The sequence below is a fragment of the Saccoglossus kowalevskii genome, chromosome 18, assembly GCF_978046115.1.
Source record: "Saccoglossus kowalevskii chromosome 18, keSacKowa6.1, whole genome shotgun sequence".
Classification (NCBI taxonomy): domain Eukaryota; kingdom Metazoa; phylum Hemichordata; class Enteropneusta; family Harrimaniidae; genus Saccoglossus; species Saccoglossus kowalevskii.
Window position 1 is genome coordinate 28,310,982 of NC_140658.1, and position 23,065 is coordinate 28,334,046.

At 37.6% G+C, this 23,065-nt stretch overlaps 1 protein-coding gene across 1 annotated transcript in view; it reads left to right on the forward strand.

Moving 5' to 3' along the window:
* The window catches only part of LOC100372189 (short transient receptor potential channel 5-like), a 71,254-nt gene extending 49,098 nt beyond the window's left edge, over positions 1-22,156 (forward strand). The window contains exons 3-11 of the mRNA XM_085493353.1: positions 7,823-7,953; positions 11,513-12,037; positions 12,252-12,633; positions 13,272-13,414; positions 14,166-14,809; positions 15,119-15,317; positions 16,676-16,831; positions 18,292-18,333; positions 19,353-22,156. Of these exons, the coding sequence (XP_085349479.1) occupies positions 7,823-7,953; positions 11,513-12,037; positions 12,252-12,633; positions 13,272-13,414; positions 14,166-14,809; positions 15,119-15,317; positions 16,676-16,831; positions 18,292-18,333; positions 19,353-19,721 (2,591 nt within the window). The 3' untranslated portion in view covers positions 19,722-22,156. The remainder of the gene's footprint in view (positions 1-7,822; positions 7,954-11,512; positions 12,038-12,251; positions 12,634-13,271; positions 13,415-14,165; positions 14,810-15,118; positions 15,318-16,675; positions 16,832-18,291; positions 18,334-19,352) is intronic.
* The last annotated feature ends 909 nt before the right edge of the window (positions 22,157-23,065 follow it).

Consider the following 23,065-nt stretch of genomic DNA (forward strand, 5'->3'; position numbering starts at 1 on the left):
CAGATCAAGTTCAAACTTCACATACACATCATACATTATATCATACATATGCCTGTGCATTTGGGCTAGTCCTTTTAAGGTCAAAAATTCACAAAAATTGCACATTTTCACCATACCGGAACTGAATCTATGTCATGCGTGGGCAAATTTAGTTTAAATTTTTGTTTTGGATTGTGTTGAAAATGGCTGACTGGTGGCTATTTTGTTTTACTGAATGCAGTTCAACATCCATATTGTTGCTGCTTTGAATGTATATGTCACTCAAATATGAACGGAACGGGGACGTGTCATTGACAATGACTTGTAATATTAGATATATTATATATAACACAACTTAAAAACACAATTTTCACAAATGTTTTGACTGAATGACTGATTTTTTTTCTCTGAATGACTTGTCACGTATTTGTCTAGTGTGAGTGCGCAGTACAAATCACCGAGTCGGTATAGTTTGTTCGTATAAAAAATAGGTTGCAATCGCGTTAGGTAAAATCGGAAAGGTTCCTGGAAATCAATCAAATAACTACTTCAACAGAATATTCTTACTAGCGTTTTGTAACATTAATAAAATAGAGGGAGTAGTTCGGGATATCCTGTAAAGGCCCTGTAACATGGCTACACATATACGTCATATGCCTTAGGGTTCAGAACCGTAATTGCGCTGATATCTTGTGCAATTGACTTATTTATATTCTCAAGGGCATGTAGTGAACTGAACAAATTAAACAATCATTAATCGCAAAAGTGAAATTATGACGTAGTTGATAGTTGGATTAGTACTTTATTTCATTACTAAGAGGACAACACATCTGAAAGTCGTAATTTGGTCTCTGGTTAATTCTGTTGTTATCACGGTCTTGATAAAAAGCTCGCTGTCATGAAAGAATTATTATCTAAATCCGTGAAATTTGTGCTGTGTGCGGGAGAATGGAGATCAATAAAACACAGTTGATCGGTGGAGAATTCGAGGTAATTATATTGGGAAAATTAGTCCAATTTCATAAAAAATAGACATTGTACACTTCAAAAGGCGGCGCATTTCCTTTTTTCGGCTCCATTTCTCGTCTGAGTGCTTTTCCGCACCGTGGCAGTAATTGGCTACACTAAAAATGCATAATGTAAATTAGTACTATATTATTTACTCGGAAAGGGGGGGGGGGTAAAAACAGTAGATGACGTTTCTTGCTGTCCCGAAATGTTGACCATTTCGTATTATATATCATGCGTACCCCATGCTGCATGGGTGTCGAGATGTCTGGTGCTTGTATTTAACAGTTTGATAACTGACGTATACTGAGGCGTTTACATCACTTAAATAACCAACATTTAACCAAGACATACGCTGAATTTGTACCACAGACAAGGTTATATAGATGATACAGATATTTCCCATTCAAAATTGGTATTGCTTTTTTAGCATTCTAAATTTATTCGTAGCAATAGTAAACTCGCGAGGTGAACTGCTATACAAAAACAAAAAAAAAACGTATGCGCCACGAAATCCCGTAATTATATTTAATATAACAGACGTGTTTGGAGGCTATGACTTAGGGTTATTAATATAATTTCAATGCAAAACAAAATGACCGACTAAGTAGCGTTGTCATGGAAACATTTAATATTAATAATAGTTGGCAGTATATATTTACGTAAATGAGCGTTCATGTAATACGTAGAAATGAATCTCAAATCTTGAACAAATATTTTTAAGTAATAAAGCAATTTTTTTCTTTCATGTTTAGCGAATTCAATTTACTCAATAATGCCCACGTGAATCGATCCGGCAGTTTTATGCAGATGCATGGTATATAATTAAGATTACTGAATCAAAATTCAAAGGTTTAAATCTCATGAAAGAAATTGATAGTTATTATTTTATATTAAATTAAAGCTTTAGATGAAAGTGGTTCGCTTTGGGTCACGTTAACCAGTGCGTAAATTGTATAAAATGTTTCTTTATTCAGTGTTAAATATTGGTAACGAGAAATCATGAAATCATTCGGGTGACGCAGAGTTTGTGACGTAAAAATAAAAGTTTATAACTACAAAGAAATTACTTCACTATGAAACGTGTATTAACTTTGAACATTTCGACTGACTTGGTGCGTCGTCTGCGTGTTTTAGCGCAGAGCGATGCGTGCGTTCAACATTCTGGGCAACGGATTCTTACGCTACGTACCAGCAAACGTACCAGTCGAGTTCCGGCAGTGGTGGACCCAGAGGAGGGGGGGGGCATTCATTAATATCATCTGGATTACGCATAGCTTCTCTGCGATTTACGCTCCATAAATTTTAAGCGAAGCTTGGACCCCCCCCCCCCAATACATTTTGCTGGATCCGCCCCTGAGTTCCGTAATAGGCGACATTGCTGCTCGCACACCATCCGCTTGCATAGAATCGATGTTTCATCAAACATGGCTGTCCCTTGTATCTGGTTATATTAGTATTACATATACAATGCTGTAAATACGCATCTATACTCAATTTCAATAAGTCATACAAATTACACAACAAGCATGCAATGCGGTATGCGGTGGTTGCAGTACCCAGGAGCCACATGTGATTATTACAGGTATTCCCCAAACATATGTGTATATATATACGAAATAATTTATGCGAATACATCGACCGCCCAGGAAAAAACAGATATCAAACCCGTTAAGGGGAAAACATCTGGAAACCTGTACACGACGCAATGTTAGATGTACCAATGGGTGGATGTCGGGAGTCATATTAAGTAAAAGAAATATATATATATATATAAATATAAAACATACAAATAAGTTGCTTGCAACTGAGACTGAATACAATAAAATATTCTACTTACTATATAATCATGAGCACCTGGTTATTTAGCCAATGACAAATCAGAACAGGTGGAATCGCATCTGTGAATAATTTACATACAGATAGCTAGCAATTATCTGCTGATCTACAAAACGCAGATAATTTATCATTGCAAATGAAGTGCATATTGCTCCCCAACTCTGCAAATATGTAAAACATTACTTCCAAAACAAACTAAAAACATAAACTGTGTTAAAATGATGTCGTTTAGTCAAAACATAATGACATATTAGTAGTGGATATCCTGTCTTAACTTTCCAATTTTATTTTCATAGCCCTTAGACAAACATACCAACAAACATACAAAAACTCGGGTTCGGCCAGGTTTGCTCAAAGCCAACCGGAACAACCCCTCCATCAACTTGAGAATCGATATGTGTTTTTAATATTTGAGAATCTGTTTTTAATAGACGGCAACACCTTCTTTATATTGATACTGAACAATACTTATGATCGCGATCGAGGGGCTGCAATTCTTCATGTACAGATTCCTCACAAAAAATACAAACTATGTCGACTCCCGAGATGCAATGATTTTAACAGAACGTAATTTGAAGAAGTCAGTAGAGTTCGTGATTTCGGCTCGATGAGTTTACACGGTTAGACCCATGTCGGTAGCTAGTTATATCGGCGCTTAAAGGGCGGTAGTCGTCGCACCACGCATGCGCGAGACATATGTGTCTCATATAAACAAGGATGACGACTTTGATTGTTGCACAGATCAACGAGTACAAACGTTACTAAGCTTTAATTGGATATTTTTTAGGTGATTGGAAGGTATCGAAGGAGTCACCGGCGGTGATTAGTCCCGCCCAGGTCAAACCTCATACTTGTGATTTCCATTAGAAGAGCATATTGGATTGTGGGAAAATTAATGATTATCAACACAAATGTCGCACATGCGCAGCGTGACGTCCACCTCGCTTTAACCCCGAGACTTTATCGGAGCCGAACTTGGTTCGAGCTGGCTCGAACTGAACGCGTTAATACGATGATTTTTACTGACTCGAGCCGTTGGCTTCGATAAAATGTTGTCGTGTAAACGAAGTAGTAACCGATCCTCAAGGACAAACAAATCCTTCTTAGTGAGTGTCTATTATTTACAAATCGTAATTTAGGAGCTTCACTTAAACTCATATTGTGCAATAAATTTTTCATTACCCATCCACAATCTCAACATTTTTCACAGTCCGTCCCCAAGTGTTCTTGGACCAACCCCGTTTTTAGCTCCGCTGTCGACTTTGTCGAGCGGAGCTTATCATATGAGTGATTGTCCGTCGTCATCCGTCGTCCGTCGTCGTCCGTGTCAATGTTTTACTTTTTCGACTTCTTCTTGAAAACTGTAAGCCTGAATGCTTTGATACTTGGTGTATACTTACCCTGGGTAGACCTCTCTTAGATTTGTTCATTTCATGATGATATCTTCAATTCTCTAATTTTGGTGAATATTTTTGTCATTTTTGGTAAAAACTGATATTTTCGACTTATTGTTAAAAACCGCAAGTCCAATTACTTTGATATTACATATATATGTACTACATGCGGTCCTCTCTCATGTTTGTTCATTTTGAAATGATATCTTTAATTCTCTAATTTTGGTGAATATTTTTGTCATTTTTGGTAAAAAGTGATATTTTCGACTTCTTGTTAAAAACTGCAAGTCCAATTGCTTTGATATTACATATTTAGGTATTACATGTGGACCTCTCTCAGATTCGTTCATTTTGTAATGATATCTGTAATTCTCTAATTTTGGTGAATATTTTTGTCCTTTTTGGTGAAAAGTGATATTTTCGACTTCTTGTTAAAAACTGCAAGTCTAATTGCTTTGATATCACATATATAGGTACTACATGTGGACCTCTCTCAGATTTGTTCATTTTGTAATAATATCTTTAAATCTATAATTTTAGTGAATATTTTTGTCATTTTTGGTGAAAAGTGATATTTTCGACTTCCTGTTAAAAACCGCAAGTCCAATGGCTTTGATATTACATATATAGGTACTACATGTGGACCTCTCTCAGATGTGTTCATTTCGTTGTGATATCTTTAATTCTCTAATTTTAGTGAATATTTTTGTAATTATTGGTAAAAAGTGATATTTTCGACTTCTTGTTAAAAAACACAAGTCTGATTGCTTTTATATTACATATATGGGTACTACATGTGGATCTCTCTCAGATTTGTTCATTTCGTGATAATATCTTCAATTATCTAATTTTGATTATTATTTTTGTCATTTTTGGTGAAAGGTAATATTTTTGAATTCTTGTTGAAAACAGCAAGTCTACATATTGTTCATTTTCTAATGATATCTTCTGTTCTTTAATTGAAATGTGCATTGCTAACAGCGGGGCTATCTCAGCCGACTGTTTTTTTGTTTTTCTATCCTTCCTCCTGGAGACAATTGAGGAGTTTTCCTGGTAATTCCATCAGCCTTCCGTCCCAAGACATGCCCAATTCACTTCAATCTGCTTCTCCTTAGTATATCTTTCATACTCTGCTAAATCAAGTATTGAAACGATCAAGATTATTCATCCGCTGGTTTTCCCACATTTTACCAAATCAGTAGTCATTATTTAATTTTTAAGAATTCATTACTGTAGTGTTGGGTATGAATGACCCGAATATGTCAGAAGATGTTTTAGAGATATGTCAAATTGTTGAAAATTTGTCAAATGCTGCTGTAATTGAATTGGACTAGTTGCGCAATTCCATAGTACTAGTATGACACATATAAACACAAGGATCCAACTTTCATTTGTTTATTTAAATCCCGTATTGATCGACGTTAGTGTTATTTATTAATGTTGCTATGGAGATGACAAACCCCTGCAGTGATGAAAGCGAATGAATGCTGACACAATGATATCAATAAGTCCTAGTATACATATATGCACGTATTGTCCAATTAGTTATCACAGAGCCACATCTTGATCTTGCAAAGGACTGACGTCAGAGAATACGTCAGTCATCACGTGACAGTCCTTGTCTCATTCACAACAACCAAAAGAACCCGCATAATTTAACAATTTGACAATGGCTACTGAAAAATTATTTCTTTTTGGTTCAAAATTAGCAAATAACATTTAAAAAAATACATTGAATTGTTGAAATGCTGCAATGACGTTCAAAACCACCATAATGAGTACGGGACGGAAACACAAGACCGGCTGGTAAACGTAGCAGCCTCTCTTAAAGCGCGGTGGTCGTCGCGCAGCGCATATTCGAATTTCATGTAAACAAAAATGTATTTTACACGCGTTGTATACGTCGCTATGAGTCCCATATCGAACAGGACGCGGCGCGACGACTGCCGCCCTTTAAAGTCTCATGGTACAATAAGAATGTGTATGTCATTTGAACAAAACTAAAGTTCGGCTTTCTAATATTTCAACTGTTTTATTTAATATGACACCATATATTCCTTGCATTTTTTTGCGGGTGAAATTTTAGCAACAGAAAATGACAATTCGACACATTTAAAGGGAGTACCCGGATGCTTTTCTTATTTTTGCATTGTCTATGCAGAGTTTGATTGTAGTATGGGGAGGGGGTATACATTTCCCGTCCTTTACCTATTCCGATCACATTAGTGCTGGTATGTTGACGTAAGCACGTGTTAATAATGCTGTTATAAATGTCCCATCATGCATGCATGATGTATGAGTCGTCATACACAGTAATGTACTAATCTGTTATGAATAATCTATCATCAATAATATCTACTATTAGAATTCAACTAGCCATATGTTAGTACCCCCTCCCGTGATATAGTTATTATGCGTATATGTTGGTTCTCCGCTAACCTCTGAATCGATCACCAAATTTTGAAAGCCAAAAGTCAACGCGGCGCGTCGTGTTCGACGTACACACGTGTATGGATTCGTACAAAATGTTCTGTGCGTCACCGCAGTAATAAGAAGAAATCAAAATCCGTGTAAATACTCAAACATTTTTCCGCAATTTAACAAATGACACGTGACAGACACCAACAAATACACAGGTATCGCCTCAGATTGCAACTTTAAAGAATGGACAACCACTCATTTATTTGATACATGTACTCAGTATCAGTCACAACCACTATGCCCTATCACTCCTGAGCTAGTACTATGCGTAGAAATCATATTGAAGCGCACGCAACGCTTTATACAGATAACAGCGAAACTTGAGTAACCCTCCAGTGACCCCCCCAAACATCATAGGTTGAAAACAACTGTGTTAGGACCCAGAGATCTGCCTTGGTGGCGACCAATTTAGTGTCAGAAATAAGTCGGTTCAAGTCTATTTATGTTTTAGCAATGTTTACCATGCGTCGACCAATTTACTTTCACAACACTGAACGAATATAAACATGTCGATACCTATATTTACTTTTACGTCTACCATATTGAGTGAACATCACAATCGGGCGTGGTAAAAACGTAAAGTAAATAATGGATTTTCACTATTATATACACGGGGTTATTATCGCATTATTCGAGAAATTCCATCAATAAAGGTATAAGCCAATAAAGATATTTTACACGCGTTGTATAAGTGGTATGGGACCCACACCGAACACGATGTGGTGAGATCACTGTGGTGCGTCATTAGCTTACCAATCAATGTTTCGTTGAAGAGTCAATATGGATATCGATAACTTTGAGTATTGTAATCGATATCTCATACTGATACATTGATCTGTTTGTCGTCAACTGAAATTGATATTTTGGTTGCCCACAGAATGGTATTTAATAAACAAATTTCACAGCTGCGCATGCGCCTTGGTTTACTGGTACGTAAGAGCTCTTGAAAATCAGGATACCGATCACCATTTTTCTGTTGATAAAATTGAGTAATTTAAAGAATGATGGTCGTTGTCTGTATTTTGCACGCGTTGTGTCATTGCGGTTCATTGCATTGTTCAGATTACTTACTATCTTTGTATTTTCGGTGTATTAAAGTTTGTTTTATTTTTACATTGCAGACGTAGTGGAGTTACTTGCCTACCACCCAGCTATCAAACATGGCGACGCGTTGCTACGCGCCGTTGACAACCACCTGTTACCGGAAGTTAAAGTACTCTGTGAGAGTTTGAAACACAGAAATCTGCTGCTCGTAAGTGTGTGTATTTGTTTTCTATACGCGACGCGTTCAGAGATTCGAGTGTTGTTATCGAGCATAACGGTCATTAAGTCGCACCTTATAGTGATCAAGCGCTTTGGTAACATAGATTTATGCATATGAGCAAACACTTGTTGACAGTTTTAGTACATATATTTTCCGACTAGATAGTTTATTTTCCCTGTCGCGGCTTCTTATTGTCTTAATATCTACAACAGTGATTCAGTAGATGAAATAGCTCATGATGTTCACATGATTTCAGTAAAAGTTGCACAACAACATACATTACAACACAACATTTTAAAAAGCCTCGAAATATGATAAAACGAACATAAAAACATGTACGATGATGTGGGAAACTGTTTTCTTTGTATAATTTCATCGTAAATACCAAATACTCTATTTTCAATTCATAAATTCATGACTCGCTATCCAATTCTTCGCGGAATCAGAATGGTGTTTTTCCAATGTTGATACAGCGTTCGCATACAGTCATTGACTCACGCCATCACAGACGAATGTTGGTACCACGCGTTCATAACTCTTTGTATATTTCGACGTGGTATGCCTGGAGCGAAATTCCGACACAACTTGCAACATTTGCTCACAAACTAATACAATAATTTTTAATTGAAAACCTTTCCCTGTTGTCCTTTTCAATCTATCAAGTCATTAAACTATATACCCACTGGCTAGCCCAAAAGCAAGTAATTTACTGATTTTCTTTCCACGGATTCGAACTACAACGATGGGCTGGCATCCACCACATCCTGTTGACCGGAAATTGTCAAGGCTGATTTTAAAGCCGGGGAGTCGTCACCTGAGCATACGTCATATGGCCATAGCGTGTCATTTACAAACAAGCGTCTACCCATGAGCCTTTGCGTTTTTAGCGTGTGTTATCGTCGCTTGGGACTCAAATCTCGCGCGTGCGCAGGTGACGACCCTCCCGCTTTAACCTTTTAGATTGTATCAATTAGGTTAAAAATATGGAAATTTATTCTTGTAGAAACATAACCATAAATTGCTGACACAACCTGGCCTTTACACTTCCGTGTCCTAATAAGAAAATTATGGCAACTTTAAAATGAACACGCCACATTCTGACAAAATGGTCGACGGATTTCATGACCATATATGGTTGATAGACTATTCTACTTGTGTGCAAATAATATATTGTAGTAACTTCCGGTTCGTTTGTCAGACGACAATCATCAACACCGGAGGTATGTAATATTACGTCACGTATAAATACATCGATATTTACGCCGGTGCTGTGATCTGTGAAAGTAACGCGTGGGTCGGACAAACATTGATAGTCGTCTAGTTATAAGAAAATAAAATTTATTTTGCCATTTCATTTTGTTCTACATGTAATTTGAAAGTATACACACACACATCAGTATTCGGTCGATAAAATACTCAGCAACTCTAATGCTCATGCTTGCCGCATCTTCCTGTACGCGCAACCTTGCAGCAGAATATCATTTTGATTTTACGATGAATCATAGCTTAAAGTATTTATCGAGAACTAAACGTGCTCAAAAAGTTATTCGCATAGCCAGTTAAACCTAATCTCACAAAAAATTTCTGGATTAAAATTACAATGGATAACAAAAGATAGATTTACTTTGTAAACAACATAAACAATAGTGTCCCATGATTCTTTGGTGCAATCCCTGGGCTTGGAAGGTTCCCCTTTAATACTGTTGTGTGTCACTGTATGTTGACAAATACGTCGGATTATGATCTACCATAAACTTGAAACATTCGGTCGACGTAACAAAGAATCAAATCAATACACATACGCGCTAAATGTTCTGGTGCTAAAATCACCGCACGTGTGTATTAATGTTTTTTTCATTTTTCTTTAAACGAATACTATGCAGTATGCTGCAAAAACTACTGTTTTAGTTCACGAAAAATCACAATTAATGAATTTAGTTATTAATATGCATTGTCGAACAGCAGTAATAAAAAACGTTTTGTTATTTCTTCGGATAAATACTGCCATGTGTTCTACCAAAACAATGTTTGTGTTTTACGATAGACTGAATTCACGATACACGCTGTAGTTAGGACACTATTTTACCTTTAAGGCCAATGGAGCGTTTGCGCAATATTGACTCTGTCGCGGTATCACATCAGTGATTTATGGATGATGTCGCATTCTTCAGCTGGAAGAAAATTATGACGAAATATTAGCTGAATCTAAGTTTTAACTATTCGGCATGTAGGTCTTCTAAGTAATTCTTCTTTTCTATACTTGCATCCTCCGGCGACGAAGCGTGTTTAAGAGTCGATATCGTTTTGATCTCAAGTGGTCCATCAATAGAAATGATGTTTTTGAGAGATTTTGTTGTTGATTTCAACGACATTGTTTTCACTACATACGTCATTTTGACGTCACACAAGGACCCCGTCACTGGAGGGCGCGAATTATAGCAATGATGTATTCAGTGTGTGTAACACTAGAACACCCCTACGCTTGTGGCTAAACACAGAGTCATAGGTGGGGCATTTATACGAATATGTTGGGTATGTACGTTTAAATGAACTGAATAACCTAGTTAAAACTCTAAATTTATGAAACAAATACAATAATGTCACTACCTGTGTATTCATGTACAGCCGAGCAAATAAGTTCAATTTTGATGTAATTATTAACAAAACCTGTGTTGATTTCATTCGGAGTAAAGTAATGTATCTCTCTCTTTACTCTTCGCATGGCAACCATTTTAGAGTGTAATTGGCATAACTGAACGTTTTTATTAAATAAAGCTTTCTATCGATTAATCGACATACATCACAAGTTTACATTTGAACAAATCGTTTTGAGAACGGATGTGATGTATTTTTTTTATGAATTGATAGAATTCAGAGATAATGAGTCATGGCTTGGGATAAACTGATTAAAGTAAGCTTAATTGTGTCAACTCAAACTCTATATTCAAGTTCATCCTTAGCTGGAGGCGTCAAGCTTCCGGTGACAGTTTTTGCACGTTAACAATAGAATGAAACAAATCAGTAGAGACGTTTGTTTGAGTCTAGGATATGTGTATACACAAAATTCCTCGTAACAGAAACTGGCCGCCGAAATCTCGTTGAGACCGGCCAATTGCGTGTAAATCACGCAATGGGAAATGTGTTTAAGCTGTATACGTGTCATTTTCGTGCGAGAACTACTGTCTCCAGAAGGAACGTATACACACTTTCCGTTGCATGATTTCATATTTATAAACATAGTCATAATTATTTCGGGAGTGAGGGCGTCATCAGTGTTTGAAACTACTCGTACATACGTTTATAAAACATACCAACCGTTTATTACAATAATTGGCACATTCGATAAAATATTGGCTGAAAATATGGATGAACATATTCATCAGAATTTCATTTTTTTAATAAGTGAAATTTAGAGCATTTTCACTCAGGTTACTTGTTCGTGGAAAATAGCGATAGGTTTTACTTCTTTCTGTAAAACATTGGTACCTTAAGCCAACCTTTTTTTAAATAAATTTTTAATTTTGTGATTATTTTTGTTTTATATCAGAGTGGACTATACTGCAGAGCATCAAATTCAGACTTCCATCCTTACGTCACACCCGTCGTCTTAGCAGCGCATTATAACAATTACGATATACTGAAACTATTGACCATAGAATACGGCGCTAGGGTACCGAACCCTTCAGATTTAGCATCACCGAAAGACGAGTCAACATTAGAGCATTCCGTTGGTTCTCTCCAACTATACAAGGCATTGACCAGTGAGGTTTACATGAGTCTCACACAGGAAGATCCCATCGAATACGCTTTTAAACTGTGCCATAAAATGAGACAACTTAGTATGCTCAATTTCGAATTTCGATTCGAGTACGAGGAATTCGCCGATAAATGTGAAACGTATGCGGCCGACATTCTTGGGTCTGTGCAATCGACGGAGGAGCAGACCGTGGTACTGACGCATCAGTCTGATTATTCTGGCAGTGGTAGCATTAACGGTCACAACATGACCACGGATGACGAGCTAGTGGTGCCATATAAGGTCAAAAGGGCGATAGACTATGACCAAAAGAAAGTAAGTGACATATACCATAATGATGCGTGATATATCCATGCCTCAATCAGGATGCAATTTTAAACGTTAGACCAGCCTTTAGTGTGTATTCTTCACCAAACAGTGATTTTTTCGATGCTTCAAGTTGTAAGATGCTCAGTGACCGGGAAACACTACACTACAACACAATTATGATATAACTTTTTTATTTGCATATTTGTTTGTTTGTTTGCAGTTTGTTGCGCATGCTCACTGTCAACATCGATTGGTTGAAGTTTGGTATAAAGGACTCACCAATTGGAGAAATCAGGGTAGCATGAAATCCCTGATATTCTCTCTCATCATGATGTTCTTTTACCCAGTGATCAGTATTTGTTATATTTTGCACCCCTCCGCTAGACCGGGAAATCTTCTCAAGATCCCCTATGTCAAGTTCTTATGTAGCGTAGCTTCCATGCTAACATTCCTCTTACTGCTGTGCCTTCAGAGTTTCCAGCTACGCTACACGTTAGTGGAACTGTTTTTAATTGGCTTGAGTGACGAGAAACCAGTGACCACGTCGGCTGAACAGTTTCTATTTTCCATTGTGGAGATTCAAATAGTGCTTTTCATAGTAGGTAAGGGAGTAATGTGTAGCAGGTAAAAAAACCTGCGTAGCCTCTTTAGTACTTTACTGAATTATGCATGTCGTATTAAAATTGATGGTGTTCTCCTAGTAGTCTTCGATTAGTTTATATATTACTTTACGCAAATACGATATTGATGTTGTATATCTTTTGTTAAATACAATATACATCTTAGCAATTACCCCCCCCCCCCACACACACGTATCTGAGTATAGTACATAATGAAATGTAGAAAGTGTTGTTTTAATTGTGTTGCGCACGTGGGAGAAAACACCGACGTGTTTTATTACAAAACTCACTTTTGTAAAATTATACATATTTGTTCTGAGCCTTGCAACCGCATACGCTCCGTTAATCACATTATTGCGATCGGATGTGACGTAATGATGTATATAGAATTATTCACAACACAGTCACTCTACTAGGAGAGTGACTGTGTTTACAATTACAAGTATTTCCATAATTGAAGCGCTGATGTTTTCATAGGCACATAGTTACTACAAATGAGTAGTTACCTTTCACAAAAAAAATATTAGTGTCTCTGTCTCGATAACCGCAGAAAATGCACGTGATTACATAACATACCAATTAATAATGTTTTGATTATGCTTTTATTCTGCGATTGCCAGCCTACACGTGGAAGCACATCCGTGAGTTACAAGTTGGAGGATATCGGGTATTGAAATACAATGCCCAGGGAAAGCTTTATGACTACTTTAATTTAACACTATATTGGGTATGGCTTATGCTTCGTATTTCACTTGTAATTCAGGTACGTAATACATCTACGTCAATAATAAATGTAGTCCTTAGGATGGCTGCGGAACTTCTGTAATTAGCCAATGATTCATACTGGATAAGCCCATTAATCAATTTGCGTTTACTTGTTATCCCCCAGTCAGTCTTGGTAAATTGGTCATTTTCCGTTCACTGAGAGATCTCGCGTTATACTTGAAATATAACGTAAACACGGGAAAATCAGAGGCCATAGCATCGTCACGTGACAATAAACGCGAAACTATTTTTGGGCATTTCGACATTGAACTATGTATAAAAAATGAAATTCTTATTCAAAATCAAATCATTAGATTATGTGAAATCTCGCATTGAACGAAACATCCGTGAGACAAGGATTTGTATGAAAGCTTCCTCAAGGCTGTTTTATCTTGGGTAGAAATGTATTTAGACCAATAACATGTCAAACTATTTGGATATTACAGGTGTATTTTTTTTTTTTATCTGAGACGCATGTTATTACGTTCGCCCACGGGAAAACAATGAATGGTCTTGTATGTTTAGTATGACGCTAAACGATGCGCCTTGCAGAGAATTGTATGCTATAAATTCCACCTCCCTTATTCAATATACGGCACTGACATTGTGACCATGAGGTGTGTGAGTGGAAATGTCCTAGATGTTTCGATCAACGTGCATACATCACCCTTATAGAGGGAAATTTTAACACAACTACACTGCACAACTAACCATAAGAGCTAAATTATTTATTATTGATATTCGCACAGATTTACCTTGGAAAACCAGACACCTCGTCCGTTTTGGGTGAGCGTAATAATGACACTACAGTCAGTGAATTTGACGTTGGGACATGCCCCACGACATGGGAGAGCGAAGATCTATCCTGTTTGAACAGTAAACTAGACCACGTGATGCAGCAACAGGAAAACTTAAACACAAACATCACAGCTGTCATAAAAGATCTAGAGGAGAAGTTACAACTTCAAGGAGGAGGAGATGATGGTATTACTGTTGCAAGGAGGCGCAAACGATCCAACGTCGCTGCTAGGCTCATGGGAAGCTCGGCCTCATTGGATCACTCTCCGTCGTTCGAGCTGACCGAGCTCCAACAATTCTCTGTGGTCCAGACGGTGATATTTGGCGAAGCACTCATTGCTTTAGCCAAGACGATGAGTTTTCTCAGCCTCGTTCGCATAACTGTTGTGCACATATTAGTTGGGCCAATGCAAATATCATTTGGTCGAATGGGGACAGATATCATTAAGTTTCTGTCGATTTTTATATTAGTACTGATGGCGTTTTCCGTTGGAATGCACCAGGTGTACCATTTTGGTTCGTACATGTCGATGGTTCAAAGCTGTCTGGACAGCGGGGAACCATCATGCGCAGACCAGAGTGAATCGGTTACAGGGTAAGAAGATAAGGTTTTGTTTTTTATTCTTTGTATTTACTGTCAACGATTCGTTGTTAGTGTATAATACTATACAAATAACAGCCTGAACGCTGCTTTGTGCCGGGATTCCGCTGTTGTATGATATTATTTTCTGTGAATAGTATGGATAGGGCCGAGAATGATAGGGTTCCAGTGCAATAACAAATAACCACTCTTATTCGATTCGTGTCGCACCCATGTACAATGTATACATTACATATACAACTGATGCAACTCGTTGAACTGGGAACCCTTACTGTTTTAAATGAAATATGTACTTTGTTACAGAGTTCTCCAGTCCGTGACCGCTTTGTTTTGGACATTGTTTGGCTTATCGGATATGTCATCTTTTCGAAATTCGGATGATGAGCACTGGTTTACTGATTTAATGGGATACATGCTATTTGCTCTTTACAACTCTGTAGCTATTATAGTCCTCCTTAATATACTGATAGCAATGATGAGTAACACCTATACCCGCATTGAGGTAAGATGTATAAATGAAACGTGTTGGTGCGTCACATCTTAAATGGTGATTGTCACGTGTTTAACCATTTGAATACCATATTGGTTCTTGCCAAATTCTGGATGTAAAATTTTGCAAATGTTTAGCTCTGCTGTCGACTTTGTCGAGCTGAGCTTATCATGTGAGTGAATGTCCATCGTCGTCCGCGTCAACTTTTTTATTTTTTCGACTGAGTTCTTCTTGAAACTACATTCCTGGCTGCTTTGATACTTGGTGTATATGTAGGTTGTACCACACTTAGATTTGTTCATTTCATGATGATATCTTCAATTCTTTAATCGAAAAGTCCATTGCAGTGGGGATATTTCAGCCGAGACGCTGCTTATTATGAATTGTTCTATCTTTGTTAATTCGGGATCAAATGAACATATTTATTTCCTACTGATTCTATTCAAAACTTAGGAAAGTATGCAAAAAGGTATGCAGATTTATTTTGTAAAACGTGACAAAATTTGACTTCAAATGGTACAGATTATAATATAATCGCGAAAAATGTATCAGTAATAGTAATATTGTATGTGTTTCACATAGACTCATTAAGTAACAATGTATGTGTTTTGAATGCAGTGCACACACTATGCAATGCACTGAAAACTACTGCTGACTTGGAAGTATACGGTTTAGTAACCAAAAATTAAGAAATAACATTTAAAGCGCGGTGGTCATCCTGCAACGCGTGTTCGAATTTCATGTAAACAAACAATGTATTTTACACGCGTTGTACACGTCGCTATGAGTCCCATATCAAACAGGACGCGGCACGACGACTGCCGCCCTTTAAATTACGTTGTCGTTAGAACTGCGCATGTGTGCAATTCTACTGTTCCCAGATTGGTCTTTACCTGTATCGCGCACAACACATCACTGAAGTAATAAACACAGATCATGGTAGCACATAGTACGTTATCTTCACAAAGGTCATTGCACTATAATCACGCAGAACACATAATTTGGTTTCCTCATTTGTTTGCTTCCCTATAACAAAACACCAGGCTTTTAGCAGCTCTCTAAACTGGTCGCCGCTATCTAAACATTATATTTTTGTGAGCCTCCCCTGCGTAGCTGTGACCACAAGTCGCTTTAATGAAACACTTAATACCCATCCTTTAAACAAATTGGCAGCGTTTGTGTTCCACCATCCTTAAAGTTACGGGCGAGATTTGTTATAACGTGTATATATACATTTCATTTTCCATACACACTCTACTCTACATGACGCGTTTAATTGTATAGCTTTTTGGGTCACTGGCGTTGGATTAGCGAATAAAGACCCAATGTATTCACGTGAAGTTATAAACAATTGTATCTTTTATCGACAGGAAGACGCCGATACACATTGGAAGTACTCCAGATCTACTTTGTGGATAAGCTTTTACGACTCCAGTGCAGCTTTAGCGCCACCGTTTAACATTTTACCCTCAATAGAGTCTCTGCGGAATTGTAAAAGAAAGAGGGCGTTTGCAAAAGCTAAGAAGGTAACAAAATGTTGAACTATTTGTTTAAGTCAGCAACAGACATTTTCTAAAAGTTACAAAGCATGCTACCTATATATCATCTGCCAATGAAAGCTTGAATACAAGCGAATACGGTAGTACATGTGTTTTGTAAATGTTTATCTAGATGTTTACCTGACGAGCAATTTCGCAATTGTACTTTGACTATTCCGACTATTTTTTAATACTTTCAGTCACGCGAATGATCATTGCACATGGCGTTCGTGGCGCTGTAGGTTACACAATCATTCATTATTGACATTGACACCGAAATTCTGGGGGCGATTTCATTCCCAAATGTGGATATTGTAGTTATGTGCGTATTTAAAGTTTTTCTCAAATTTAACATTATAGAATAAATTATACTAAACACTTTGAAGAAACCAGTTATATTTTACGTTCGCTAGTTTTAGATATATGTTGAGTCAATAATTCGGCAACGGAAATTGGTTGATGCTCGGCAATTTCACAATAGTCAGTTTCGTGATTTGTCCCTGGCGCAGTTGCATATGATATAGAGGTCATTCGCGGTTAGTTCTAGCTCGAAAATAAAAACTATCAACAGCAGCTCCTCACACTCTACTACACTTTACCCCCGGTATTAGCCTCGGACGTTTTGTGATGGAATAAAGTGAATAGTATGCGTATGGTGCGTACATAAAGTGAGAGTACTCATATTTACTTGGGTTGAATTTTAGTCGATTCTTTCTATGATGAACTTGGTGACAAACAGTTTTTTATATGAGAGAAAATACCTTACTTAGGAAGTTTAAGAATTTTAGTAATAATGTTATCTTTGTTTCGCGCGTTCTGCATGTAGTGCTCACAGTTATGGTCAGTATACCATCGTAAATCTGTTGATACACCGACTAAGGGTAGCATACAACAAAGAATTTCGTATTTTAATGAGATTTGAGCGGGGCTGTAGCGCGAGTGTAATGTTTGTAACTCATTCCATTCCCACATTTGGTGCATTAAGACGTAAATTGAGTTATTCACATTTTTTAATCGTCTGTATACCAGTCAGAACTGTTATTGGTACCTTAATGCGCTCATGTTATTTCAAAGACGAATCTATTGTACAGAAAATTGTGTTAGTAGCTGGTTTGTTTGTAATATTCTACGTTGTGTGTTATTATGGGATTTTTTATTTGCTTTTTATCCTGAAATAAATAATAATAATAATAATAATAATAATCCCAGTGTATGATAATCGATCATTGTGTGCCTAAACCAACACAACAATCAAGTAAACATTACATCGATGCACTGGCACTTCGGTACATGATGACGGAAATGGACCTACAATTAATAATATGATGAATCATGACATGTTAACTATATTTATTTTTAAACTCTAAACTCTAAACAAAAAAAAAACTTTTTAAAAACAACAGTAAAAGCCTACAACAACTAATGTTACATTTCATTTCTAATTTCAGAATGGTATTAAGACAGTTGACAGCAAGGGTGTAACGTATGCGGTAGGTAACCAGCAACTCTGTGTTTTATTGGGCGTTAAGGGCAGCGACGATATATGAGGAACAATGAACTCAACGAACTCATGTTACCAGATGGTCAAGGTTATATTTTACAGTTGTCCAACAAAAATGCAGGCATACCTGCGTAATCTTGACACTCTCTTCTCTCTTTCCGCTGTGCTACGATGACTCAGCCTAGGGCGCCTAGCACAAATGAAACGTCCATGTCCCGATGTATAACCATAAAAGAACGTTGAGGGCAGTATAACAAACAGAAACAGCAGCTACTAATATTTATTAAATGGTTAAGTAGACTAAAAATCGAGTCTAGGCAACTCACGGTGAAGTCTAGATGTAGTTACAATGCTCTGCTATATTTAAAATGGTGCATTAGACGGGTTCCCGAGTGTTCTTTTACTATATACTATTTACTGGTTTTTTTTTTTAAATATGACCACATAAAGATAAACAAACTTGCTGAAATATTATATTAGGCACAAAGTGGGCAACGCGTTCGTACCAATGCTAATGTCATATAACATGCGATGTGAAAACTAAGCATCAAATAGTCGCCATTTCATTGAAATCGGTCATGTGATGCATTCATAGTTACAGCTATTGTCTCTTTAAAGCGGGGGAGTGGTCACCTGCGCATGCGTCAGATGGCTATAGCGTGTCATTGTTTACAAACAAGCGTCTAAGCGTTTGTTGTTATCCACGTGGTTGTTATCGTCGCTTGGAACTCAATTCCCGCGCGTGCGCAGGTGACGACACTCCCGCTTTAACAATGCAATGTTGACAAGAACATATAATTTTTAGTATTGTTGTTTGGTACTGTATGTTGATGAATACATTCGACTATGATTTATCATGAACTGAAAGCTGTTCTGGTATTACACATCTGAGTATTCGTTCAATGAAATTCTCTAATAAGCAGAGGCTTATAACACATACACTCCCGGTGTAAACAAATCATAAAGATGGAATGCATCTTTTTAAACGTTCTTCTTCATTTTTTATAGACACTGATGAAGGAACTCGGACATCGATATATCTTCAGCAAAATTAAGGAGGATGACGATAAACCTGATCCATTAATCATGCAACTCAAACGTGATCTGTCAGGTCTTCGAAGTGAGACTAAAGAAACACTTTCCGGCATGGGGAACGTTATGAAGGAACTGGCCGGAGAAGAAGTAGAAGAAGAGGAGACTGAAATGGAACGCATGTTAAATAGAGCAGAGCAATACGGACCAATCGGAATGCGGTCTTTCAAAGACCCGGCCAATGTGTGCGATGCTACTAGTGACTGCCTTCCGTACGTCGACGACAGCGCGCATAGTACCCCCCGTCGCGTGCAGAATCACGTGAATCCGGCTACTATCGTTTAGTGACGTTATTTGTATAGTGAGAAAATGCCTTTTTGTAACCAAGTGTTGATTTCTGTGATCGGCCTATATCTCAGACAACCAACCCTGAGCTGAGCTTATATTTAGTTCCACCAACGCTGCCGACTATCTCACGAATTTATTGTCGAACGTTGCTGTGAGATTATATTAGATGTCGTTTTATCGCAGGGTTTGTGATCCTGTCAAACCTGGTCGATAAGCATTGTACTAGGTGCATAGGTAACAAATAGTACACACATGTGATGATGAGAAGGAAGATGAGGGGTTTAATGGCGGTGGTCGTCATTGTAAACAAACAATGTTTTTTACACGCGTTGTATACGTCGCTATGAGTCCCATATCGAACAGGACGCGATGCGACGACCACCGCCCTTTTACATCTCTCAGGCCCGACCTAGTATGTGGCGTGTAATAAGACCAGAAAATGACGCGGTTTTCGGATTTCGAAAAAAAAAATAAGCGGATATATTAACACTTATATTACTTTTAAATATTTTTTTTTTACTTTGACGATGATAATTTTCATACTAATGCCGGGACGAGTACTATTGCTGTCAAGTCGCGATGTATACGGATTATATACATGGGAACGATGAACGACATGTCTTCTTAATTAGGCGGAATTCGTCGTCTGTAATTTGTTGTTTTGGATATATTCGCAATTTAAAAATTACGACCAGCAGCTATAGAAACTCTATGATAAATGGCTATATCTGTGAATAAATTATACGCTTACAAGGCATAACTTTTATGAAATATGATTTTCATTCATTCAAATGGATTGCGGAATCATACCTTGTTTATCCTCGGGGGCGGAGCTACGTCACAGACGTTCCACGTTGCTAAGACGCGCACCAGTGTACAATGCATTTCTATGGGCTCTGTGCGCGCTGCTGTGGAACGCCAGTCGAGCCGGTGAAAATTCGAGAAAACAACACAAACTCAACTTTGAAGTAATTCCGAACAACCAAATTTATATATGTTACACACGTAGGGCTAATCTTGTTGCACTGTTCAGAGGAGTCTCAACAATCATCCCAAAGTACCGTTTTCTGCGAGTTTTGGGCCTTTGTTTTCACCGCCGCGGGTTGCCAGGCGGTGAAAATGCCCGGATGTCCGCCCCCGAGGATACCTCACATTTGCATGAATCTATTTTACATATTCCAGTTGGTTCTGTGACAAACTGATAGCTTTTGTTGGCAAGTGTATACCGCCATCTATCGACCTATCGACTAAATGTAAAGTCACGTTTATTCGTATCCTACAGTCATGTGACGTGATTCCTGTTGCAACGCAATAAATGTCGACCACACGTTGTCAAAATGACGAGCTGTGCGTGGTATGAACGAGAGAGGCAGATGGAAACGATGCAACCATTCCTGATGGGGTTGGTTAGATTCAAAGTGTATATACCAAACAATCATTTACCGAAGTGGAAACAAAAATTTGATTTTATTGTGACCAAAATTGAGGCACAACTGAATAAAGACAACTCTCGTAAGTCCAACCCGAATTTCGATTCACCAACGTCGACGTAATCAATTCCGTAACCGACAATTTCTTTTGTTAGACTTATAAAACTGCGCATGCTCCGAATAATTATCAGGTATATCTATCCCGAGTGTTTATTATTATTATTATTATAATTTCTATGATTAATTTCATTACAATATTTCGTTTATTATATTCTTATTATATTCTTAATTTCCATTTAAACTCATATTGTTTGACTTTTTATTGTGTGACTTATTCAAAACTTCAAAACCACGTGCCCGCCGACCATATAAAAATGAGCCTGTGTGGTGCCAGATGAGTAAACATGTGGTGATATGTTATGTAACGTATAAATGCAAATAGCTGGCAATTGTTTGGTCAAACTTGAAGCGGGAGGGTCGTCACCTGCGCACGCTCGGGAATTGAGGCCCAAGCGACGATAACAACACACGCAAAAAACCCAAAGACTATGGAACACGCTATAGCCATCTGACGCATGCGCAGGTGACAACGCCCTTGCTTTAAATTCGTTTTTTCAATCCCGCGTTCTAGGTGCGGTTATAGCATAGACACTATAATGTTTCACACCTCGTGTTTATTCATTTGCTACTATGAAAGTAATGTGCTTAAGTAAATATTTCGAGAAATGTTTACAGTAAACAATATTATTTTCTTCGTGACTATTACGAAAGTGTAAATATGACCCAAAAATCGGACCAGCTAACCCTGCTAGTTTAACCAGAATTTTAACCTGTAAATCACACCTTTGTTACTAATGGCAACAGCTACCGTAACGGGAGAAATAGATAATTATTGCAGTTGTTGCTATGTATTACGTCGTAACGATACGAAATTGTATTATTTCATCATGGTGGGTTTGATCTGTTCTTTGATCTATGGTCACAAATAAAGCCATAACCGTACTAATGTGTTCTTTTCCCGTCTATTTCTGACTCAATTTGCGGATTACTGCTGCTCGTGATAATTTTCAAGTTCAAAGTTAATGACACGTACGTACGATCACTCTCTTGTGCATTCAAACAAAATAAAGCATGCGATTACAACTTTTTTGGGAGATCTACTCTATAGTACTTCGAATCAAATATTTATCTGTCTAGTCGTTCAACGTAAGGGGGCAATCAGCGACAGTCGTACAGTTGATGGATAATTTCAAATACGCCTGGAATGTGTTCCAGACTCATCGTGTAATGAGGTGTTCGTATGCAAGGGATTTTCCACACAACGATTACGAACTCAGTCGAATTTTGTTTGCTTAATGTTACAGATCGTTTTGCTGTGAAAGTTCGGTATTTTTTTCTTATTTGTAGGAATCTGAAAACCCGTTTCTCAATTTGTCTCTTTACTTAGTTTCGAGCCATATTCAAGATGGCTGCCCCCATATAGTAAATATCTTTCGGCAGATTAATGGTATTTATTTTATTATCTCTTGTACGCCAGTTGACTGTCAGCAGGACGTGTGTCTCGTTTCAACAGTTTTCAATACAAGACGACGACAAAGCATTACAGGGAAAATGTTATTATTGGTAGTAGCGAAAATAAAATTTGAAAAAAAAACGCTATCTCTGGCGAGAAAGCAAACAAAAGCAAAGGAATCTAGTATGTTGTATACATTTTGAGCAAAATATTGTGGAAGAGTATCCACCCCGCATTTTGGCTAACTGGAATGGGTGGTATTGGGTTTGGAGATATACTGCAATATAGCAAGTGTAAGGGATAAATCGTAGACTAATATATTTCATTGCTTCATTTAATATACAGCTTGTCGACTATAAATACAATTCACTGAGCACGTAGTGGGATTCTTCTTTATG